Here is a 21,708-nt window from a genome sequence, read left to right as displayed (position 1 = left end):
ATTTTATTTTACAAAAGGATTTTGGAATTAAAAACTCCATTAGAACTTGCACAGTCAATTTTTGCAGGCAGAAAACTTTCAGCTGAACTTTGTTCAACCTGTTTGTTGCACATGCATTTTGTGCTAGTGACATGACAGCAGCTACAAGAGATCATAGGCAAACCGAGCCCATAATGCTACTCTGCCCTTGGGATTTTCTCTCCTGTCCCAATGCTGGCCTGATGGTGATGTCCACCAAACTGACTGTTACCAATTTTAATTTACAGGATCAGGGTGAAATGTCTATTTGGACAGAGGAGCTCCCAACGGTTTGGAAGGGAATTGCAAGAGAGGGAACTACATATCTGTGTAATTGTGGGAGATATCTGCCTCTCATTCAAAACATAAATACTTTTATTTTGCGACACTTTTGATCCATGGTAAAAATGTATTTGCCCAGGAACTCCTACAGTAAGGTGAGCTAAAATTTGCATTAACCTTGCTCCTTTGTGCCTGGTTTCTCTTTTTTACTCTGCTGACCTTACCCCAGAAAATCTTCATCATTTTGCCCTTCATCTTCACATTGTATCATTCATGGTGATGAGTATTCGCAGTGCTGGTACTCTCACTGTTTTGGACTAACTCAAATTAAAGCACTTTGGTGACTTAAAGTGTATCTACAGAAAAAGGCCTGGTTTCCACATTGCTCTGCCCCTGCCCTGACACAGCCTTAGCCCCATGATGTTTCTGTATGCAGTGTGACATGCTCCATGGGGTGCGGGGCCTCTCTTTCCTGCTGGTGATCCACCTTGGACAGCCACCACTTGGCCTCACACATGGAAGCATGTGCTAGTGCACATCTGCCCCACTGCTGGGTTCTTTCTGGATGACCCCAGAAGGCCTACTTGCACTTTGCTCACCTGAGCCTGGGGACCTTGGGGTGAGTCATCCCTAAATGGGACAAAGGTATTTCCATAAAGATCTCCCATAAAAGCAGTATGAAATTGTATCAAACTCCCTAAGAACAACAGAAAATCAAACCCGTCAAAATAAATAGCAATTCATCAAATCAACCAAAATCAGGCAGAAATGAAGCCTGCGAGCTTTCAATGGGAGAAATTTTTTTAGAAGCCATGAAAGCTACAGCAGTGCTGGGGCTACTTTGATCTGTAAGTTACACCGTGTGTGGTTGTTACTAACATTGACTGAGGATCATCTCTCAATTAGAGTTTATGCCTCTTGTAATCATTTGTAATCATTTGCCTTATTGGTAACTCACCTGTAACCAGACAATGTGTGTTTATGGCTCGTCATGGTTAGGCATGTATAAAAACCAGTCCTTGAACCAACACTTTACACATTAGATGTTGTCAGGGGCAGAGGAATAGTTTTAAGGAAACAACTTACAAAACTCCTTGCTTTGTCATAAGAAGGCCAATGCCAGATGTGGTGGGAAAAAGCCTGTACCTTTTAACACTATCAATTTTTTAATAACCCATAGCTTGTCTACTTAATTGTTCCACTTCCTCTTCAAAAGGTTAGTGATGCTGCAGGTGTGGAAGAAGACAATGAGAGAATGGGAAGTTTTGGAGGCAGCTTCATGAAAGGTTAAGGTCAGGTAGCCTCTTACAAATTTGGATTATCCTCCAGGTAGTCTGCTTCTCTTCACAGTTATGTTATATAAATCAGTAATCACAGCAACAGAAATACTTCTGGGAGAACAGGACTGTTAGAAAGAATTTGGAGAGCTGTTGCATCTCTGAGACTCTGCACCAGTACTAAAAGCAGGCAGTAACTGCTGACTGGGTCTTGAGCTTTTGATGCAACATACTACTGAAGACTTTTAAAGTAAAGCCATAATTTCTCTAAAAGTGAACATGAATTCATAAGACAAGAGAATCTTAGACATGAAAAGTCCACTGGAAAACACAGCAGGAAAATTATATGTGGGACAACAGTACTACAAATGAGGAAAAAGTCTATTTACCGTAACCTTAGACGGTGAGTGAACACGTCACCAAGTAGCTGTAGATCTGGATGTGAACACGAAACAGTGCATCCAAAAGCAAGCTTGTTGCTGAGTTCTGATAGTTTATTCCTGAAGCTGCCTTCCTGTCCGAAGTGTTAGGAGTCAGAGCTGCAATGGGTACGCATGCTCATTACTTCTGAATAATGAGACAGCACAAAAAGAGGTTTGGCATCCTCCCCTGGGTGGTGACCACTGCAAGAGAAATTAATTACTGAGAGTAATTTGTGTCAGAGTAACTCACAAATACTACTGCCACAGAAGAATTCATAGCCGGAAGAGGACAGAGAATCATCTCTGATTATTGCCTTTGACAAAGTTTCCTCCTTACAAACTTGATATCATGACAATTTCTTTTTACAATAAATGAAAACATCCATTTCATGCTGTGCTAATAAATGTGTCCTAAGAAGAGGTCAGGCTTGGCTGTTGTCTTCTGCTATAGATAAGTCAAAGATGGGACAAACATAACAGTCCTAGAAAGCATGAGCCTGACTCATCACTGTGTTTCTGCTTTTACAGAGCAGACCCTGGAAGATGGCCCAGGCATATCAAAACTGTTAGAGATTAGTTTTAACTTCAACAGGAGTTCATGCCTGCAGAGCCAAGAACTCCCTGAGAAGGGACACGGGCAGCCAGGCTTAGGAAGGCAAAAAAGAACAGGAAAGGAGTGGAGGGACTTAATTAGCGAACCGTGAAAACCCAGCACACAAGGAATCTGAACACAGTGGGGTAACAGAAGATACGCATAACCCAGTGGACTGAAAGCTCACCCATCTTGCTTGCAGGTCCAGCCTAGCTCTAACCTTGCATCAACAGGGTGCATTTATGAGGCAGGGGGCATTTAGCATGCCTTCTGCCCCTTCTACTTTCTTGTCACCAGGCACACAATTCATCTGCTAATAATGCACAGCCACAAGGGACCGCACCAGCTTGGGGTGGTATATAAGATTATGAAAACCACTAAGTATCATGAAAAGACCGGCTTTGAGTTTTTTCTGGGTAATAGATACCATGGAGAACTTTCAAAAACCCCAAACTCCTTTATAGGCCTTTCAGGAAATGTCCCCCACCAAGTCTAACACTCAGGAGTTCATGCAAATTGGAAAGCTCCTGTAACAACCTCCGTGAGAGAGACTTGCTCTAGCTAATCATCAAGGCCTTATCTCCTTCCTACTCAGAGCTGACTCAAAAAGCTGTGCCAATGCTTCTAGCAATACGGTGAGAATGGACAAATATCCCTACCAGCACTTCTTTTCATTTGGCTCATTATTAACTGCATGGCCAGGGTATTAGCCATGTTAAAACACTAGTACTGCTTTCTTCTCTTGGTGCTAAATATGATGAGTGCAGTATACTATAGAACCATAAAATACTCATCTAGGCTGTAAGAAAGAGTTAAGCTTTCCCAGACCACAGTAGGTCATCTGTCCAGTAAAAATTCTTCAGTAAAAATTCAATAACATTTCTTCAAAAGGTCTCAAACTGATTTTTTTTTCTCCTTTGATCTGAACCATGGTCGTTGCAGCAAAGCTGATCTCAGCCACAAATCTGTTTCCACACCTGGCTCCAACTTCAGCTGGATTTGATCAACGTGCTCCATGCAGGAGGGGTGGCAGAGGTCTGCCCGGCAGACACACGCTCAGTGGGAGTGAAATAGTGACGACTGTCAGCGCTTTCCTTCTTCAAAGGGCTCCAGAACAGTGAATTCTTCATCTGCCCTGGGAGGCTGGGTCTTGCTCTTGGGGAGGATTTTTCTTCCCCCTCTGCCCCCCTTTATCTATTTCTGAGAATAGATTTGTATATATTATAAATAATATGATACAATGTAATATATACAATACAACATAACATAGCATAACATAATATAAATAATCTATATAGAGTATATTGTATGTAATCTTTCTCGCATGTGAAGAACTAGTGATATTTAAAATAAAAGCGGTAGTATGAACGTTCTTTCCAGGTGTGGAAGCATGGTGTGAACAAGCACTGTTTTGTAAATGCGCTGCGTGCATCACGGGCAAAGTATCTCACACAACATTTTCAAAAGCGACCAGTGATTTTGCTGCCTTGTTTTTAAGAAGCCTTGAAAATGCTGGATTCTTGCCAGGAGAAAAGTTGTTTGAAGTCCTTCTTAGATAGGCCCTCTAGAAGTCGACACTCTCTAAATCTATAGCCACCTTCTAAACTTCAGGCCAAGATATAATTTTGTTTAGATCAAAGAGTTTCCTTGTGGGAAAGCCTTCCTGTGTCTCTGTAGCAAAAGGATTATCAGCATGTTAACTAATCTCTCGTATCACAGCATGGCGGAGTACTTCAGGCACTGATGTGCAGTGATTCATGTCCCCAGAAGGCAGGGCAGCACTACACAGAGATTTCCCTGGAAGTTCTTCTTGGCCTAGGGGAAGTTGCTGCTTGTGTTCAAGAAAATATGTTGGGAAATAATCCTCGAAGAACCACATTGAGATACAGTGAGTCACGCCTATGTTGGGAATGCAGTGGAGAAGGGGGTTGGGGAGGACATTCCAGAATGGGGACTGGATTGGCTGCTGTAGCTGGAGTCCGGTGCTTTGCTTGGGATCACAGCATGTGTTTATGCCACTCCTGGAAGGACTCCACAGCTGGACTGTGCAGAGACCAGGAAACTGAAAAACTGCAACTAAAGTCAAGTGAAAATAGATGACGGTCTGTCTGTTAAGAGAGAGGCGGCCAGGCATTCCCCTCCCCTTTGCTGCCAGGGTCATGGAGAGCACAGGGCTCCTGTACGAGAATCAAGCTGTGATGTACGCTGGGACGGTGAGATTTCCCTTCGTGAGCTGCACTCACAGCATGAGGACCCCGCTCTATCTTGATGACGCACTTTTTCTCAAGGTGACGGTCCCTGGGATGTGCAACTTTACCTGCGCAAGGCTACTGTTTCAGGGGAATGGAAAGTCTCAAAGCACAGTAGTAGGAACAAGGAGCCAGCATAGTCCATCAGAATCCCTTCCCCTTCTTCAACACCATAGCAACTGCGTAGCGTTATACATGTTTGAGCCTCTTCCCTTGCATTTCCTCTCCACTGAGCACCTTCTGCTTGTTATTTTCTTTCCCATGTGCTGCTTTCGTCCAAATCGGGGGCTTCACGTGGATGCCAGAAATCGATTTGCGCTATGAGGCTTCCCCCCAAAACAGGCTTGTGGTTCATCAGCAAACCTTTGCAACCAGGAAGCTCCTTCTTCCTCAGCGGTGAGTACAGTGGACTTTGGTTTGGAAATGAGAAGACCTTTCCCAAGTTGTGACTCATGGCCATGTTTCCCGTTGCACTCCGTACAGACTCAGGCAGCACCAGATCTCACCTTGTCTCCACAGAATTACTTTAGAAATTACGGTGGTGAAATGAGTGAGACTGATCGTATAGGAATGTAATCATACTGCAGGATTATTTTGTCATACTCTTTGCCCCCTCTGACTTTTCCTTTCAGTCACAGAGATATTTCACAAACCAATTTATAAACTCAGTTACGGTTATTATTACAAAAAGTTGTACTGGGAGCACTTCAGCAAAGGTTCTGCCATGGTCTGTGGGCACAGCAGACCAGATAGGTCAAGAGCTATGTTTTTCTTGGCTCACTGTTGTCAATGGTCCGTGACATTTGATGATAGGATGTGTAGTAACCCGTAACTTAATCTCTTATTAATCCAGAAGGGTATATGGCACATCTTTCTTCTCTTTTGAGCCTTCAGCCCGAGTAGGATATTAGGAAAAAAGTGTGACTAGAATAAATGTTTTATAATGTATTAATGGGATGCAGCAACAGAATGAACATTGTAAATTACAGTAATTACAGACTTTCTGAATAAGAAACAAGAAATACCAAATGGTCATGTGGAAGGAGAAGAAATGAGTTAACCTAGCCAGCCACTGGATGGCACAATTGCTCTATTTAACTATTGCAAAACTGGGTTGTTTTTTTCTTCAGATGCAAGGGAATAAACAAATCAAGCCAGGTGCAAGGTAGTTATTTACAGTCTAATAAACCAAACTAGAAAACCAAAGTCATACACCAAGTAGGAAGTAGAGTTTGTCATTGCACTATTTATGATTTCCCGCAAACACTACTGCTTTAACAGATCAATCAACCAAAACAACTATTTGAGCAATTGAAATAACACTGAACTTTGTTTTCCCTCCTGCTTATGCAGCTCCAATGTCTTGAGATTCATGAAAAAAAAAAGAAAAAAGAAGAAAAAAAAAAAGGATGAACATGTAGAAGTATAAAGGACTAAGAAAATGAAATTAAGCTTCTTGACCAAATACTTATTTTTTTAAAAAAATAAGTTACAATTAATAGGTCTAAACATTGAAATTATGAAAGTGTCCCTGATTTCCCAGTTGAGTTTTTTGAAACATCATTGCCTATTTTGTTTCAAGGCCTCTGTTTCATGGTGTTCAGTGTACTGTAATTACTTGATTTTTTTTTTGCTGACATTCTTTGGATCCACACCTTTTTTTCCTCCTTGCGGAAAAGCGGGTAAGATTTCTGTAAGGCTATGATGTTTACCTCCAGTGAGATACGTTGGTAGTTATATAAGCAGTATTTCGAAAAATGCAGACATATAAGGATGATAGTCAACCTTGGTAGTACAATAATAATACACAGCAAGAGCAGCATCATCCTTTTGATGGGCTTTACTGGCAGCCTGTTGCTCATATGGGACCCCTCCTCCCCAACTCCATTTTCAGCTGTGATTTTGACTGTTTTCATGGGGAGATACAAACCCAGTGACAACTGCGAAGTGGGTGGGCACCACTGTTTGCTCAGATCAACCACACAGAAAAGCTTAAGGACTGCTGATTTAACTTTTATTGTGGTTTTCTGAAAAATAACAATTAAAAAAAAGCAGGAGAAAGAGAGATTTGCACGATCACATAGTTTTTCAGTTGGCCGTTTGCCTTTAGTAACTTCTGAAAGATGACAGCAGCCTACAGTTCTTAAATATAGAAATTTCTCCCAGTTTGGGGTGGAATAAAACGGTACCTGGGGACAGAAGACATGGAAACAGCAGTGTCCCCTTACTGTTTCCGCAAGCTGGCTGTGGCTGGCCTGTCAGCACACCAGCCTGACGATCAGCGCATGCATTGCTTCAGCCTCTGGTCTGCCACCCAAAAAAAACAGGGACACAAGAGAGGCTGCTGGGGTTAACATGGAAAGATGAGGAGACTTCTGGTGGATGGAGAGCAACCAGACTTCGTCGGATCCATGACTCATTTTTTTTGACTTATTTTAAAGTCTGAAAGGTACAATCAGTTGCCTAGTTTCAGATGCACATCAAAATACAAGGAAATAAATAACAGTCCCTATGAAGGCTGTAGAAGCACAATGCCGTGATGGAAAGGCTGAGAGTAGCTCCAAGGGTTCGCATGTGGAAACGGTGGCACGTGGCCAGTTCCAAATCCCAGAGATACTGCTCTTAGAGCAAAATAAATTCTTTAATAGGCATAATTCAAAACCAGAAGAATAAACAGTATTTGTATGAATAGCTGACCGGTTCATGTGTGGAGGAGGGATCCCCTTGACAGGGAAAAGAAGTAGTACCCGAGACCTAAAACCACTGGATGAAACTGAAAAAAATCCTGTACTTAATATTACCAAAGACTCCTACACAAACCCAAGGCATGAGCATAAAAGAAGAGCTCACTTTTCTGTAAGGAGAAGAAAAGTCCTAGCACACCATCAGTCTCTAGCGCACAAGTCGGCTCTCCTATAGAAGGCATATGAGTTAGGAATCCTCATTCTTTCTCCTCAGAACATTTAAAATACAGAAAAAGAGGCAAAGAGGAGTATGATACACTAATAGAGAGGGCAGCGGCTGGCTCGTGTGTACGCTGCTGAGCAGAGGGGCCGTGATGATGGGGCACTGGTTGAAGTGCCCAGATCCTGAGCTGGGGCTGGGATTCCCCCATGGGGCTCCTCCTGAGCTGGCCCGAGCTGGCCCTCGCCCCTGGCACTGCTATGTTGCTCTCATCCTCCTCCCGGTTTATAAACCAGCTGCTACAGAAAGTGGGGAGGAAAGCATGATAGGTCAGAGAGGTCCAACTGGGTTTTTTTTTGGCTGGGTGGGTCCTATGCAGCACTCTACCCTCCTGCCCTCCCACTGCTCCGCATGCATCTGTGCCTGTCTGCATGGCCCTCCCCAAATGATGGAGAGTGGGTTCCTACCTGTCACCCCAGGGTTACTACCGAATGCCCCCAAACCAATGCTCCTATTGTCCATACCATCCCAAATGGATCATCCTGACTTCAGAGGACACCTGGGGTGGGGACTGCCTTTTTGTTTGGGGCTTGTGCTGCCCACGGCACAATGGGTGATAAACCAGGATCTGGGCTGGTCTTGTGGTACAACTAGTAACCCCAGTTTGAACGGAGTTAAAGGTACACTCAGAGTTATTTGGATCTACTGAAACTGCAGGCAAAATGAGCAGGTTTTTGGTGTCCCTGAATTTAAAGCTTTGAGCATAATAGCCTTCCATTCTAGACTATCAGTGCTTATTTCTCATAAAGAATTTAAAGCAATTGTCAGGAGGATAGAGCCCATAAAATAAATATACTGTAGAGCCCTAATTTATTCTCAGAGCTTTACTGATGCCGCAACCCACAAACAGCAACAGATCCCTTTGTGTAAATTAAAGCGTATATTTGGTTACAACCATCTGTTTACAGTGCATAGCTCTGAGCCCCGATTCATTATGGCATAACTCCAGTTTTGTAAATGGCACTTAGATTAACACTGAATGATGCTTGGATGGACCTGGCTTTTTAATGTTTAATAGTTTGTTTTTCCTTAACTATCAGAGTTATTATCTGTTTCAAAAGTAACAGTTGAGTGCAACGTTCATGTCCATGAGTCCACTAGAAGAAAGGCACTGCAGGTCTCCTACCACTGCCTAAGAAAAGGACTGTGACTATGGACTAAGAGTTCGAACATGTTATAAAACCGAAGTATTGGGCAATGTATTCAGGATAGTTAATATTTTTCATGGTGTGCTAATTTGTCATGTGAATACTTAAATGTGTGATAGCTTTGTGGGATGTAAATATGGCATCTATAGGAAGTTAATGAGTGCATCTGTACTGGCAAGCTGGTGTCTTTCATGTTTTGCTTCAAAGCCATGTTCTCCTGGTCACCCAAAAGGCTCATGTCCATCTGAAACAAGCCAAGTGGCTTCCCAGTAGAGACAACTTTACTCATGACACACTGCTGTCACCTTCCCTGCAATGCCAGAATGACAGGTCTGTGCTACACAGTTTACAAGTGAACATCCTGGCTGGAGGCACAAAGGGCTCTTCTGACACCAGTGACAAAACAGTGCAAAGGAAGCCAGTATAAGCTGTCCTTAGGTGGCTACCTTCCTGGGTTGCAACATTGAGTTTCTTGTCCACCTGATGAAAGCGTAGTGTTATTGACCTGAGAGACCTGCTATTGACTTAAGTCTTGCGAGATTTCGCCCTTCCGTTTTACTATCCTGTTGCAAAGTGAACAACGCAGACATTAGAACCTGCACTTTGCCAATATGGAGAACACTGGACTCAGGAGTGGTTTGTGCCTGTTGTTTCCAGGTTAGTACACAACCTATTGCAGGATTAAGTTGTAAGAAAAAAAAAAAAAAAGTTAAAAGTGTTCTTTTTCTTTTTTTACCTTTATTTTAAGAAATACCATCTCACCTCCAGTTATCTTCTGGGATCTTAAATTTCCTTATATTCATTAAAGAAAGGAAATATCATGGACTGCAACCACATGATTTGCCATCATCATGACCTGCTGATAAAGATGTGGGTCACTGGTCACCTCTCTAAGTCTCCTCCTTGCAGACCCTGCCCAGGGAATTATACATTGACCCATTAGACAGGAGTAGTTACAGAGAGGCTGAGTTTTGTAAGATGTAGCTGTTGCACTCATGCTTGAAAATGTGGAAAAACATAAGCCAGTAAGTTGATGACATGTGTTTCTATAAATATACAGCAAATAAAGTAACTGAAAGGAGGCCTGGTTTATGTTAACTTTAAACATTGCAAAGTTAATTGCAACTCTATTTTCCATTAGTTCCAATTCCTACAGGTATGTGCTGTATTCTAGCTTGAATTTTACATAAGATTGAATGAATATGCATTAATTTAGAATTTATTTTAAAAAATGTTTTATTGGAGCTGTCCTTTACAAATCAAGTTAATAATGCTATTTTTGAAAAATATTCAGTTTGTGTCTTAATCTGGTACTTCTACCTTTCTCTTTGTGGTTTTTTTTTTTTTTTTTAATAATTAAAAAGCAATCTCAAAGCATCAGAGAAGGCACAGATGCAAAAGTTAAGTTAAACTCAATACTATTCTTTAGCCTCATTCTTGACATTTTTATTACATAAGATGGGAAATTAGTACCAGATTGAGAGATCTTAAATATATTTTTTTCTTTGAAGTATCAACATTACTGCAGTTTCACTTTAGACTATCAATCAGTCCATTTTTTGACAGGAAAAGAAAATCATTAATAAGAATATACATATATCTAGTGTATCTTCCTTCTCTCTGCCCCCCCCGCCCCCCCGCTTTCACTGTTGTAGTATCAGAGTGCCTTCCTAAAGTTATGAGCAGCATTACATTTTGCTTTGTTTATATAATCTCTCTGTTATATTCCTCTGTTTAATGTTTAAAATAGCTTGGAGATTGTAATTTGATTTTGAAATATAGTAAAATATTTGACAGTGGATTAAGCTTTCTTGTAATCATACTTTTCCCTACCAAAATATTTTTTTCTAAACTATCAGACAGCAGTTAAGGGCTTAAGTCTCTCCCTCTGTTATGCCCATCCCTGCAGTTGTTTTCACCTCAAGAATTTATGAGAAGAGCTTCCCCTTTAGGATCCCAATTTAATAAAAAAAAAAATCTTACTCTTGCATCTCAATAGCTTAGGCAATGCTATAGATGCCCAGAGGGAGAAAACAAATAAACAGACCAAAAAAAAAGAAGAAACATTTCTGTATGACCTTGAGCAACATGCATACCCATTTTATGGTTTCTGTTGTATCAGTTCAAGGTTTTTATATGGAAAACTCAGCTGTTTTTTCCTTGACTGTTCGGTGCGTGTTAGTAATGACTTGTGGCCATGCAACTCTAGGCTACATACAGTCTCCTGATATCTTAATGGGGTCCCGCCTGCTTGGTGCCTCAGTAAGAAAGGAAAGGGTTTGGGAGGAGGTGGCCCTGGAGTCCCCATCCCTGGCAGAGCAGTGCGACAGTGCTGAGCAGACATGAACCAAGGACGTGCACCACCACTGAGGTGCCCTGCTCTTTGCTCAGCTGATGGGCTGTTAAAGCTGGTGTGTCAATGACATTTCATCTTGTGGTCTTACAATTTCTCTAGTTAATTTTTTGCAGCGATTCAGCCAGGAGAGCCTTTCTTTCAGCACCCCCTCCTCAAGTGCAGCAGTGTTAGGCTGTTCGGTGGCTGTGGTGTTTCAAGATGAGCATGGCTGGGCTCAGCCCATGGAGACAGTCACGTCTTGGGACAAGCCTGATGCAAGCTTTGCTGTCCTCATTCCACTGAAGACTGAATATGGCTTAACAGTAAGTTACTATGCGTAAATTTTACCTTAGAGATTGTAAATACACTTCAGGATCTTCTGGGATGAAAATGTTGCAGTTGCAAACAAGATGCTGCTGTAATATAAAAGCAGTCCATGCCACACTCCATTCTGCACTGCAAAGCCGAGGCACTTGCTTGTTGGTCATGAGTAAAGTGATGCTAGGAGGGATACAGCGTCTCTCCCCAGCACTGCCCAGTGTGCCTTGTGAAGGGTCACCTGAGTAAAGCGTGGTGCAGTGGGTTTGTGTGGCAAGGTTTTGGTGGTGGTGGGGGCTACAGGGGTGGCTTCTATCAGAAGATGCCAGAAGCTTTCCCCATGTCCCATGGAGGACATGCCAGCTGGATCCAAGATGGACCCACCACTGGCCAAGGCTGAGCCCATCAGCGATGGTGGTAGTGCCTCTGGGATAACATTAAAAAGGTGGGGAATAATAAAAAGTCTGCAGCAGAGGAACAGAAGAGTGAGACTACATGAGAGCAACAACTCTGCAGACACTAGAGTCAGTGCAGAAGGAGGGGGCAGAGGTGCTCCAGGTGCCAGAGCAGATTCCCCTGCAGCCCCTGGTGAAGCTCACGGAGAGGCAGGCTGTGCCCCTCAGCCCATGGAGGTTAACAATGGAGCAGATCCCCACCTGCAGCCCATGGAGGACCCCCACCAGAGCAGGTGGATGCACCCAAAGGAGGCTGTGACCCCCTGGGAAGCCGTGCTGGAACAGGGTCCTGGCAGGACCCATAGCCCCATGGAGAGAAGAACCCAGGCTGGAGCAGGTTTGCTGGCAGGGCTTGTGACCCCGTGGGGGATCCACGCTGGAACTGCCTGTTCCTGAAGGACTGCACCCCGTGGAAGGGACCCACACTGGAGCAGTTTGTGAAGAAAAGCAGCCCGTGGGAAGGACTCACATTGGAGAAAGTCATGGAGAACTGTCTCCCATGGGAGGGACCCCATGGTGGAGTAGGGGAAGAGCGTGAGGAGGAAGGAGCGGCAGAGTCAGCATGTGAAGAACTGACCACAACTGCCATTCCCTGTCCCCCTTTGCCACTCAGGGGGAAGACGTAAAGAAATTGGGAGTGAGACTGAGCCTGGGAAGAAGGGAGGGGTGGGTGGAAGGTGGTTTTTTTAACAATTTGAATGTTAATAAATTAATTCCCTCAAGTCAAGTCTGTTTTGCCCATGACAGTAACTGTGGAGTGATCTCCCTGTTCTTACCTCGACCCAAGAGCCTTTCCTTGTACTTCCCCTCGCCTGTCTGGTTGAGGAGGGCAGTGACAGGGCAGCTTTGGTGGGCAGTCAGCCAGGGCCAAACCACCACACATGGGCATGTGCGTGTGTAATCTCATTCCCTCCTCTCCCTGCCCTCTGCCCCTGCCTCCAGAGGCAAATCAGACGTGATTTCACACCAACCACAAGCACCATAGCAGACAGACAAGACCAGAACAGCTGTAAGGTTCAATTTTCAAGTTTTTATAGTCATGTGAATAATTCTGCATAATCACTTATGTGTGTCTAGAAAAAGGGCACAGATGCCAGCTATGTCTATTTTATAATATTTTATCTTCTTGCTCTATGGATGCAGTCTGTACCTGACCTTGGATGCTGCAGTCAGAACAGATCTCACGTACAGGCGAGGCTTTCCTTGGGAAAGCCACAGGAGCTATCCCGTCTGTGGAGCTGGTGCCGGTGAGGTGAGGCCTAAGCACATTTTGTCCTGTATTGTTACTTTCTCATGCCTTGTGGCAGTCTCCACTTCTAGCCAATGTTGACGCTGTATAGAAAATTTTCTGCACCGGTACTCCATGCTTTGCCAACATAGGGTGGACATCAGCCTGTGGTGGCGTCTCTCATGCGTGTGTAATATCCCCTTCAACTTCCCTATTAACTGACAGTACCCTTCACAGTATTTCTAAATTGCAGTTGAACCAAGTTACACTTTGCAACTCCATGGACATGGATGATGCTACCCTGGTGTAATGGACAAACTTCAACTTAATGTGGGAAAGGGAAGATTGTGAGAAGGGATGTTTTCCATAGGAAATGGGAAAATGGACTATATGAGGAGCATTTGGCACTTCTCTGATATGTCATACATATTCCACAAGTTTTTCAAACCCAACTCATGAGTGGGAAGAGAGCATGAATTACAGAGCAATTGCATAATATTTGGTCTAATATTGCTGCATGACACTTTTAGCCTGAAGCAATCTTGTGAATTTGTATTTCAGATTACCCATGCTCTTTCTCAAGAAATCTAATTAAACTTCAAAGATGTTCCCACTAAATTGAACTCTATAACTGCAGCAACAGGAATGACATCAGAACCTTTGGAAAGGAAAAAGACGAATACTGCAAGGAAAAAAAAAATAGGAAAAAAGCTTTTAGGAGGCTATTGACCATGGGCCAAACTATGCCCTCAGCTATGTATATGCTATTCCCATTGAAGCTAAGGGGATTTTTACATGCCTTAGCGCAGAATACAGTCCCTAGCTTTAGATAGCAAAACTCATCCATGGCCAGATGAGAAATACACATACAAAAATCAACATATGCTATAAATTTCACTGTATTTGGCTTCCTTATATAGCTATTTCTTTAATGAATATCTGTCTGCTTTGTAAAGGAGTTTCAAAATCACAGCTTTTCCTTCTCAGCAGACTCTTAGTAAACCATTGCTAGCAGAAGGCCTACCACTTGCATACAGTAAGTCTTTTGAAGTACATGTAGGTAATGGAAGGGAAGAACAACATCTTGGGAATTAAGCAGGCTCCACATTTATCATGGATTTGCAGACCTATTCAGGTTGGAAGGAACCTTGCAAGGTCACTATTCCAACCTCCTGCTCAAAGGAGAGTGAACACTGCATTAAACAGGTTTGGTGAGGACATTGTCCAGCTGGGTTTTGTAAACTCTGAAGGACAGAGACCCCACAGCTGCTTTGAGCAACTTCTTCCAATGCTTAATTTCCTCAGAATGAGCACTTTTCCCATATATTCAGTCTCAGTCTCCTGTCTCAACTTATGTCCATTATCCCACCATGGACTTTGGTGAAGAGGCTGGCTCCATCTTCTTGATAAACTCCCCATAGGCATGGCAGGCTGCTCTTTGGTCTCCTGAAGCCACGTCTTCTCAAGGCTGAACAGTCCTAGCTCCCTTGGCCTCTTCTCACTGGGCAAATGCTGCAGCCCCAACCACCTCAGTGGCCTTCCAATGAACTTGCTAAAGGTTCTCAATATCCTTCTTGAACTGAGGCCGTAAAAGTGGATGCAGTATCTAGATGTGGTCTAATGAGTGCTAAGCAGAGAGGGAGAATCGCTTCCATCATTTCACTTGCTACACTCCTGTTAATACAGCCGAGGATGCTGTTGGCTTGCTTTGGTGCCAGGGCTCCCTTCTGTCTCACATTCAGCTTGTGTCCACCAGGACTCCGAGATCGTTTCCAGTAGAGCTGCTCCCAACCAGGCAGACCCTGGACTGGATTGGTGCAAGGGGTCAGTCTGCCCCAGGTGCAGGACATGGCATTTGCCTTTGCTGAATTTCATGAGGCTCCTGTCAGCCCATTCCTCCAGCCTGTCAAGATGTCTACCTTCATCCAAATACTCACCCTATGCAGAAAAGCCTTAGAGATTCATACTGTGGAAAATATCTTAATAGATACCCGCTGTGCTGACTTTTACTTTCAGAGTTATCCCAGCAGTCTTTTCTTGTTTTTCAATTTTCCACTTCTTGGGATTCAACAAACGTAGGAGTGCATTTGGGCCTGTGCTGTGCCAAAAGTTGGAGGAATCTCTGCCAAAATTCTTAAGATCAGAACTTTAGACTTTGTCAAAGCCTAGGAGTGAAATAATGATTTCCCACCCCCAAAGGGCCATTTCTAAGGTGATAGTCAGTATAACAGAGGTTATGATAATCCTGGTTTTAACTGTTTTCAGATGCACCTTTGTTTCTGTCTCATTTTAGTTTTTGTCTTAGAAACAATCTTGCCCTTGCCAGAGTTGTGTCTAATTAAAAATTCATCTTATAATTCGGGGAGCCTCACTTACCAAATGACCTGCTTATCAGATGATACCATTTACAGCAGGACGGTTTAGGGCCCGTATATAAAACATTAATCTCTGCTATTTAGGCATAATCCCTTATCTCTGGTCCCCCAACTCTGAAATCTCTTCAGATTTCTAGACCCTTTCTCTAAGATCTACCGAGTTTGAATCTAAATTATCCAACCACAGATTGAGGCTGGGTTTTTTTTGTTTGCCCCCTCCATCCTCCACTGAAAATACTTTTGCAGAAGTTCTGGAGATAGGAAGGGATAGATCCCAAAGGATGCAGAATCAATGCACAGGCTTAGACACTGAAGGAGCTGTGGTGCTATGAAGCATGGCAAATGGACAGAGAAATTTAGCCACCAGGCAGCAGATTTGCTGGGTAATTGTGATGTTATAGGTACCTTCCCCATTGTGGGAAGTTGTGGACTAACTAGGTAGAAGAACTAAAAAGAAGTAATAGGCTGAGTGAGGAGCTAAAGAACATAGCTCTGTTACAGGAAAATTAAAAGTGCTGCAATCACTTCAGTTGTAAATCTTATAATCTCCTTAAATAAAATTTGTTTCAACATCCCTCTTACAACTCTGCAGGTTGTAGGGCTAATTCAATATCACATTTAAGAAATTCTCCCTTTTCGAGAACCCTCTGCATAGTGCCAAGGTGCTAATTAGGCAATTAAATAGCCAGCCAAGGGCATTCAAGGACAGCAACCCAGTTTAGGAGGAGTTTGGGGGGGGGGGGGGAGTGGGAAGAGACCAGCCACCCACAGGTATAAAGCTAAAGGCAAGGCCCAGGTGCCTTACTCTGTTAAGGCCAGCTCTAGTATGGAGTGAGTAAGAGTCTAGAAGTAAGTGGCTGGACAAGTTTTTTCACTGTCGTATAGAAGCAGGAGCAGAAGAGGTTGGTAGCTTTCTGGTTTTTTTGTGCTATGGGAGGTTAATGGAAGAAGGAGCAGCTGGCAAAAGAGACTGTTTGAGGAATTGCTCTTGCACCTATTCGGAAAGGTGAAAGGAAGGAAGGGAGAGCACTGGAAGTACTTTTCCTGCAGGGGGAGAGGGAGACTTGCAACAGTGCTTCCCCTGCGGGAAGCGCAGCATGTGGGTGTATGGGTCTCAGGGTAGGCTAGCTGACGCAGAGGAAAGTGGGCTAATGGAGATGTTAATTGAGGACACATTGGGGACGCTGAACAGTTTAGTCTTCAAAAAAGCATTGTACTGCTGAGAACTAGGCTGACAGAGGAGATATCCAGGGATGTTGTACTAGTAAGTGAAAGGAAACATGACTACAGTAACAAGTTTCTTTTAGCTTGATTATATATGTGCCCTCTCTTAATGCAAGTGCCCTTCTGGAATTAGGATGTCCAGCAGGAAGGGAAGAAGAGGAAGATGCTCTTATCCAGCAAACAGATGTACAGGGGTTCAGACATACAGAGAAACATAATGTTTGCCTGCTTAGTGTAAAGCTGGTAAACCTCAGAGGCTGTGGGTTGCAGCTGGTAGTATTTAGGTGAGCATCAACCTCATGAAGAAGAGGAAAGGTAGGAAATTCTGGAGGCAAAAGATCTTTTTTTTTCTGAAAAAAAACCAAACAAAAAACCCCCAAAAACTGGAGACCAGGAATTTGGTGGGAACTTTCTCTAAAATATTTACTGTACCTTGTGCAGGACTGGAGAGAGAAGTAGAAAGGCAGAGCTGTAATGCTAGAAGGGTGGTATCTGGACAAGATTTCTGCTTCACTTGGAAAGGTGCTACTTGCAGCCTAAGCAGAAGCTCTGAAAAAGAGAGATTCCGCTTGAATGAAAGGGGAACCAGATTGCTAGCATTTGCATTCAAGATAGCTGTGAGTGAGCAGCTTTTTCATTCAGTGGCTTCAGAGCTAAATGTGGTAGGATGGTAATTTAGTATAGGACTTTTGTCAAGGAGAAAGACATGAAAATTCTGTATCAAATGAAGTCATACAAAAATTGGAAGCATTATAAAAGGAAGAAGAAAAAATTCACATCGCTATGTCCCTATGTAAATAGGTGGTTCATCTACATTTAGAATCTTGAAAATAGCTTACTCATCCTTAAGGAAGGAAAGGAGGATGCCAGTGATAGGAGAGTATCGGAAAAGGGCAGCAAAGATGATCAAAGATAAGGAAGGCCTCAGCATAAAAAATGGCCATGTATGCTTGGACTACAGTCCAGGAAAGGTGACTTGGGGAGATGTGACAAGTTCTACAGAAGACAGAGGCTAGGGCTAAATGTGCTTTTCATTTGAATGCAGGAGGTATGGGCCGCCAAGCAAAATGCTGGGTTCAAAACAAAAGGAAGCAGTTCTTCATGCAGCTGTCCAAACGGTGGATTTTTTTTTTTTTTTAAGGTAAGTTCAATGGCACATACCTGAAAATGAGGGTTACTGATTAAATAAACTAATCAGATGTAGGAAATTCCCTAAGCTGAAAAATGACTGGATGTTCAGGGAAGTAATATATGCTGGGAGTGTACTTGCACTTCCCATGGCAGCTCGTCTCCACTGTTGCTGACAGCCACACCGGGCTAGGTGGACTCTAGGTCTGAAAAAATCTGGCTGTTCTCCTGGGGGACTGGTATAAAAAGTACATACTCTTGTCAGAACATGGTTCTGGTGCTGTGAGAGCACTCGTCGCTTCTGTATCCCTAAGGTGAGAAAGGCACAGTGCCACCTAACCTTCCTTGTGAATACTGTAAATGAAATCCTATTTTAACATCTTGTAAGGAAGCACCCTAGGGAAATGGAGTATTTGAAAAATATCATTCCAAGGGATATCTCAAAAAGATTCTAATTTAAAAAAACACAAACAAACAGATTCTTCAAGCAAGTCCCTCATACAAAAATCCTTTAGAATCAACAAGATTTCAGGTATGCTATACTGGTGACTTCAGGAGTAGCTGTGTATAAATTGACTATAAATTTTATATCCAATAAAACGTCAATAACCCAGGAGTTGTAATCATGGCAAAATTATAGTACTGTCTTCTTTGCCAAAGCTTTCTGAAGAATAACAATTCTCTTATCTTGCTGGTTCAAAGGACAGCACAGACCTCACTGTGCTGGCAAGTACCTGCACTGGCCTGGGCAAGCACCAGTAGCTGGGCACTGACCGAGTAAGGAGTAAAATTTGGCAAGGTAAAAACACTTGAATTCCATAGGAACTAGGTCATCAAAGGTAGCAAATAGCTTAATTGATAGCAATTAAACCTCAGTAACACAGGTTCTTTCAAGACATTTCATGTGATGCTGACAGCCATTTGTTAAATTTTCCCTTTTTTCTCCACCCAAAAAATAACTGAGTACATTAACACATGACAAAAAGCCAGCTAACTAGACAAGCAAAATTCCTGGGTAGTACAGGAATTTAGTGCATTATACATTATTTTCATGTAGTTAAAATCCAAACTATTTTTTGGTGAGTGAAAAAGGGATAAATAGAAAATGTAAGAACACTCCACAATAGTTGCTAGCATAAATCCAAGAGGGAACATCAGCTAAGACAATAAATAAAGATTCTTACGTTTCAGCTTGCCAAACAGGTTCTGTAAGATACAATATTTTTTTTGAAGAAGGAATATAACACATGTTATATTAATATTACTAATCTGTTTTGTATCTGATCTCAAAGGGGACCTTACGGACTCACTATTCAAAGATGTTTAGTGTGTTCACTACTAACACAGTCTTCAGCTAAACCACAAAGGCCCAGCAATTTCACAGAATTGAACCTTTGACAAAATAGTTGAAACTAAAGGTTTCTTTGTTCTTCCCCCCCCCCCCCTTTTTTTTTTTTTTTCTTTTTCCTCCCCTTGGAATTTAATCTCTGTGGTTTTCATTTTAGGCAGTGTGAAACACTTTCAGTCTGTCATATGACAATAAATCTTCCTTCTGAGAATGCCACTTTTTTTTGGTTGCAAAATGGTCTGATGCATTGTCTTTTCTTTCTTTTGACCTAATGGTTCTTTCCTATTTAAAAAGCAAGACCTCACTTTCAAAGGCATGAGGAATAAACTGACTAAAAAAATATTTATTATTTTTAACATAATGATTAGAACCTCTTTGTGAACCAAGAATCCTTGTGTAAGGTGCTGCATCTGTGTTTCATGCACAAAGACTCAAGGGGATGAACACTGGGGAGCACTTCAAGTCATGGTTTCAACACGATAGCAGCTTAGGTATTAACAAACACTGGGATATGTATAGGAAGTTTTAAAGGAAGATCCTGCTATCCGTTGGAAATTATGGTAGGAATCCCATTTTAAATACATATAAAGAAGGTATGTGAGACCATACCTGTAGACATAGTGCATGTACATAATTTAGTCTGACAGGTATTTAGCAATCAGAGATGGACTCGCTGATGCTGAGGAAAAGTTAATTTGGATGGAATATGCAGATACTCACACACACATATGAAGGTATACACAAAGAAATATTTACAAATTATAGAAATTGCCTTTGGAATGGTGGTACTGGAAAGGAAATGTGTCTCTGGGTTTTGTATGTTGCATACACCCTGCAGAAGCTTACAGCAGGAGAATCCCTGTGGGTATCCGAGGACTGGCTAGTTCACCAAGAAATAGCCATGACTTCTTAACATTGGAAAAGAGCAGAGGAACGTGACTGTGCCTGACCAGGTTCAGAGATGCTCAGTTTAGCTTTGCACTACAGACTTTAACTTGTTCTTGTCTGCCCAAAAATAAAAAAGCTGTATTCATCAGCTGTTTGCTGATGAAGCCCTCTGATTCAGTGTCTGCTATTTGCAAAGAAGGCACAGTGAGGAAATTTTCTCTGATAGCCCAATTCAGACATGGAGAGATTCACAAGAAGCTGAGAAAGACGGAAAGTATTTATTTTAGTTGGCTTTTTTTTTTTTTTTTTTTCCCCCACCGGAACCTGGGTGCAGCTGCAGGTTGATTCAAGGACTGAAGCTGACCTTAAACACTTCTGAAGACAAGGATAATCTAGAGATCCCCACGTCTGAGTTTCAGAAGTTTTTGAAATTCATGCTTTGTCCAGAGCAGAGTAAAGCGAAGGTGTGTGTCTAAAAATTCTGTGGAAGACCCATCCTCTGACATGTCCCCTGGCTCCTCAGTAGTTTGGCCACATAAGTTACACCCTTGATGATGCTTTCAGGATGGATGTGTTAAGGCTATGGTCAAAGGTTAAAGAGTCAGATGTGAGTTTGTGGGAAAGGCTGCTCCTGTGAGAAGCCTTAAGAGCAGAGGAACCTCCCTCAGGAACAGGTCCTGGGCTCTGCAGATTGCTGAGGCATAAACAGGAGGCTTAGGGATGAGACTTCGGGCCCCAAAAGGGGGACTTGGCAAACTGCAAGGCTGAAAGAGATACATCAGATGCACTGATTTCAATAAGCATATGTGATATAACTTGGCAATATTATGCTTTTGTGGTTAATCATTTAGTTTTATCAGCTTGCATACACATCATCTTTATTAAACAGTAACTGTCCTTCATGAATCATGCAGTTCAAGGCCAAAAAAATAGTCAGAGGCCATATTATGCTCTGAGCTGAGTAGATGACAAAATGGTTTGCAAAAAGATACTGCTCTCTGCCACCCACTGAAGTTTCCCTGGGATGACGGGCCAGGAGATGGTAATGTTGGGCCCTCTTAGTGCTAATAAATCAGACTGGCAGCCTACGTCTAGGTAACACGAACTCTATACAGCCCAGCCCAGCCTGGACCACCCCAAGACTCCCAAGCAGAAGATGAGCAGCCAGAAGCCCCTGTACCACACTGACAGTACCTGTACTCTAAACACAGCTTCAGACCATTTGGGATTCTGTAAAACTAGATTCTTTATTTAATTAATACAATACATTTAAAACTGTTTGGTTTTAAACCCAGGGTAGCAGGAATGTATTTCCAAGGTTCTTGTCTTTGTTGTAGACCTGAAAGCAGAAGAAACCACCCACTTCTCAGATTAATTCCTTACTAGTTTAAATAAGTCTGTTAACAAAGTTTTTATTCATCATTCTAATCCTTGCTTTTTGGTTGTCATCAAGCATA

At 42.6% G+C, this 21,708-nt stretch overlaps 2 protein-coding genes across 6 annotated transcripts in view; both read right to left on the bottom strand.

Moving 5' to 3' along the window:
• ABCB5 (ATP binding cassette subfamily B member 5) overlaps positions 1-2,090 on the bottom strand; it is a 72,054-nt gene extending 69,964 nt beyond the window's left edge. For 2 of the 3 annotated variants that reach the window (XM_080385204.1, XM_080385207.1), the window contains exon 1: positions 1,967-2,085. The gene's annotated coding sequence lies outside the window, so the exon portion shown is untranslated. Of the gene's footprint in view, positions 1-1,966 lie in introns of all 3 variants that reach the window. The other variant, XM_080385206.1, reaches the window with a different exon arrangement.
• ITGB8 (integrin subunit beta 8) overlaps positions 2,077-21,708 on the bottom strand; it is a 69,388-nt gene continuing 49,756 nt past the window's right edge. Inside the window, exon 15 of one of the 3 annotated variants that reach the window (XM_080385211.1) lies at positions 2,077-2,200. In XM_080385211.1, coding sequence (XP_080241337.1) covers positions 2,111-2,200 — 90 coding nt within the window. In that variant the 3' untranslated portion in view covers positions 2,077-2,110. Of the gene's footprint in view, positions 21,591-21,708 lie in introns of all 3 variants that reach the window. The other 2 variants (XM_080385210.1, XM_080385212.1) reach the window with 2 other exon arrangements.

This window comes from Falco punctatus (assembly GCF_963210335.1).
Source record: "Falco punctatus genome assembly, chromosome: 4".
NCBI lineage: Eukaryota > Metazoa > Chordata > Aves > Falconiformes > Falconidae > Falco > Falco punctatus.
This window is presented reverse-complemented; position numbering and strand designations above follow the sequence as displayed.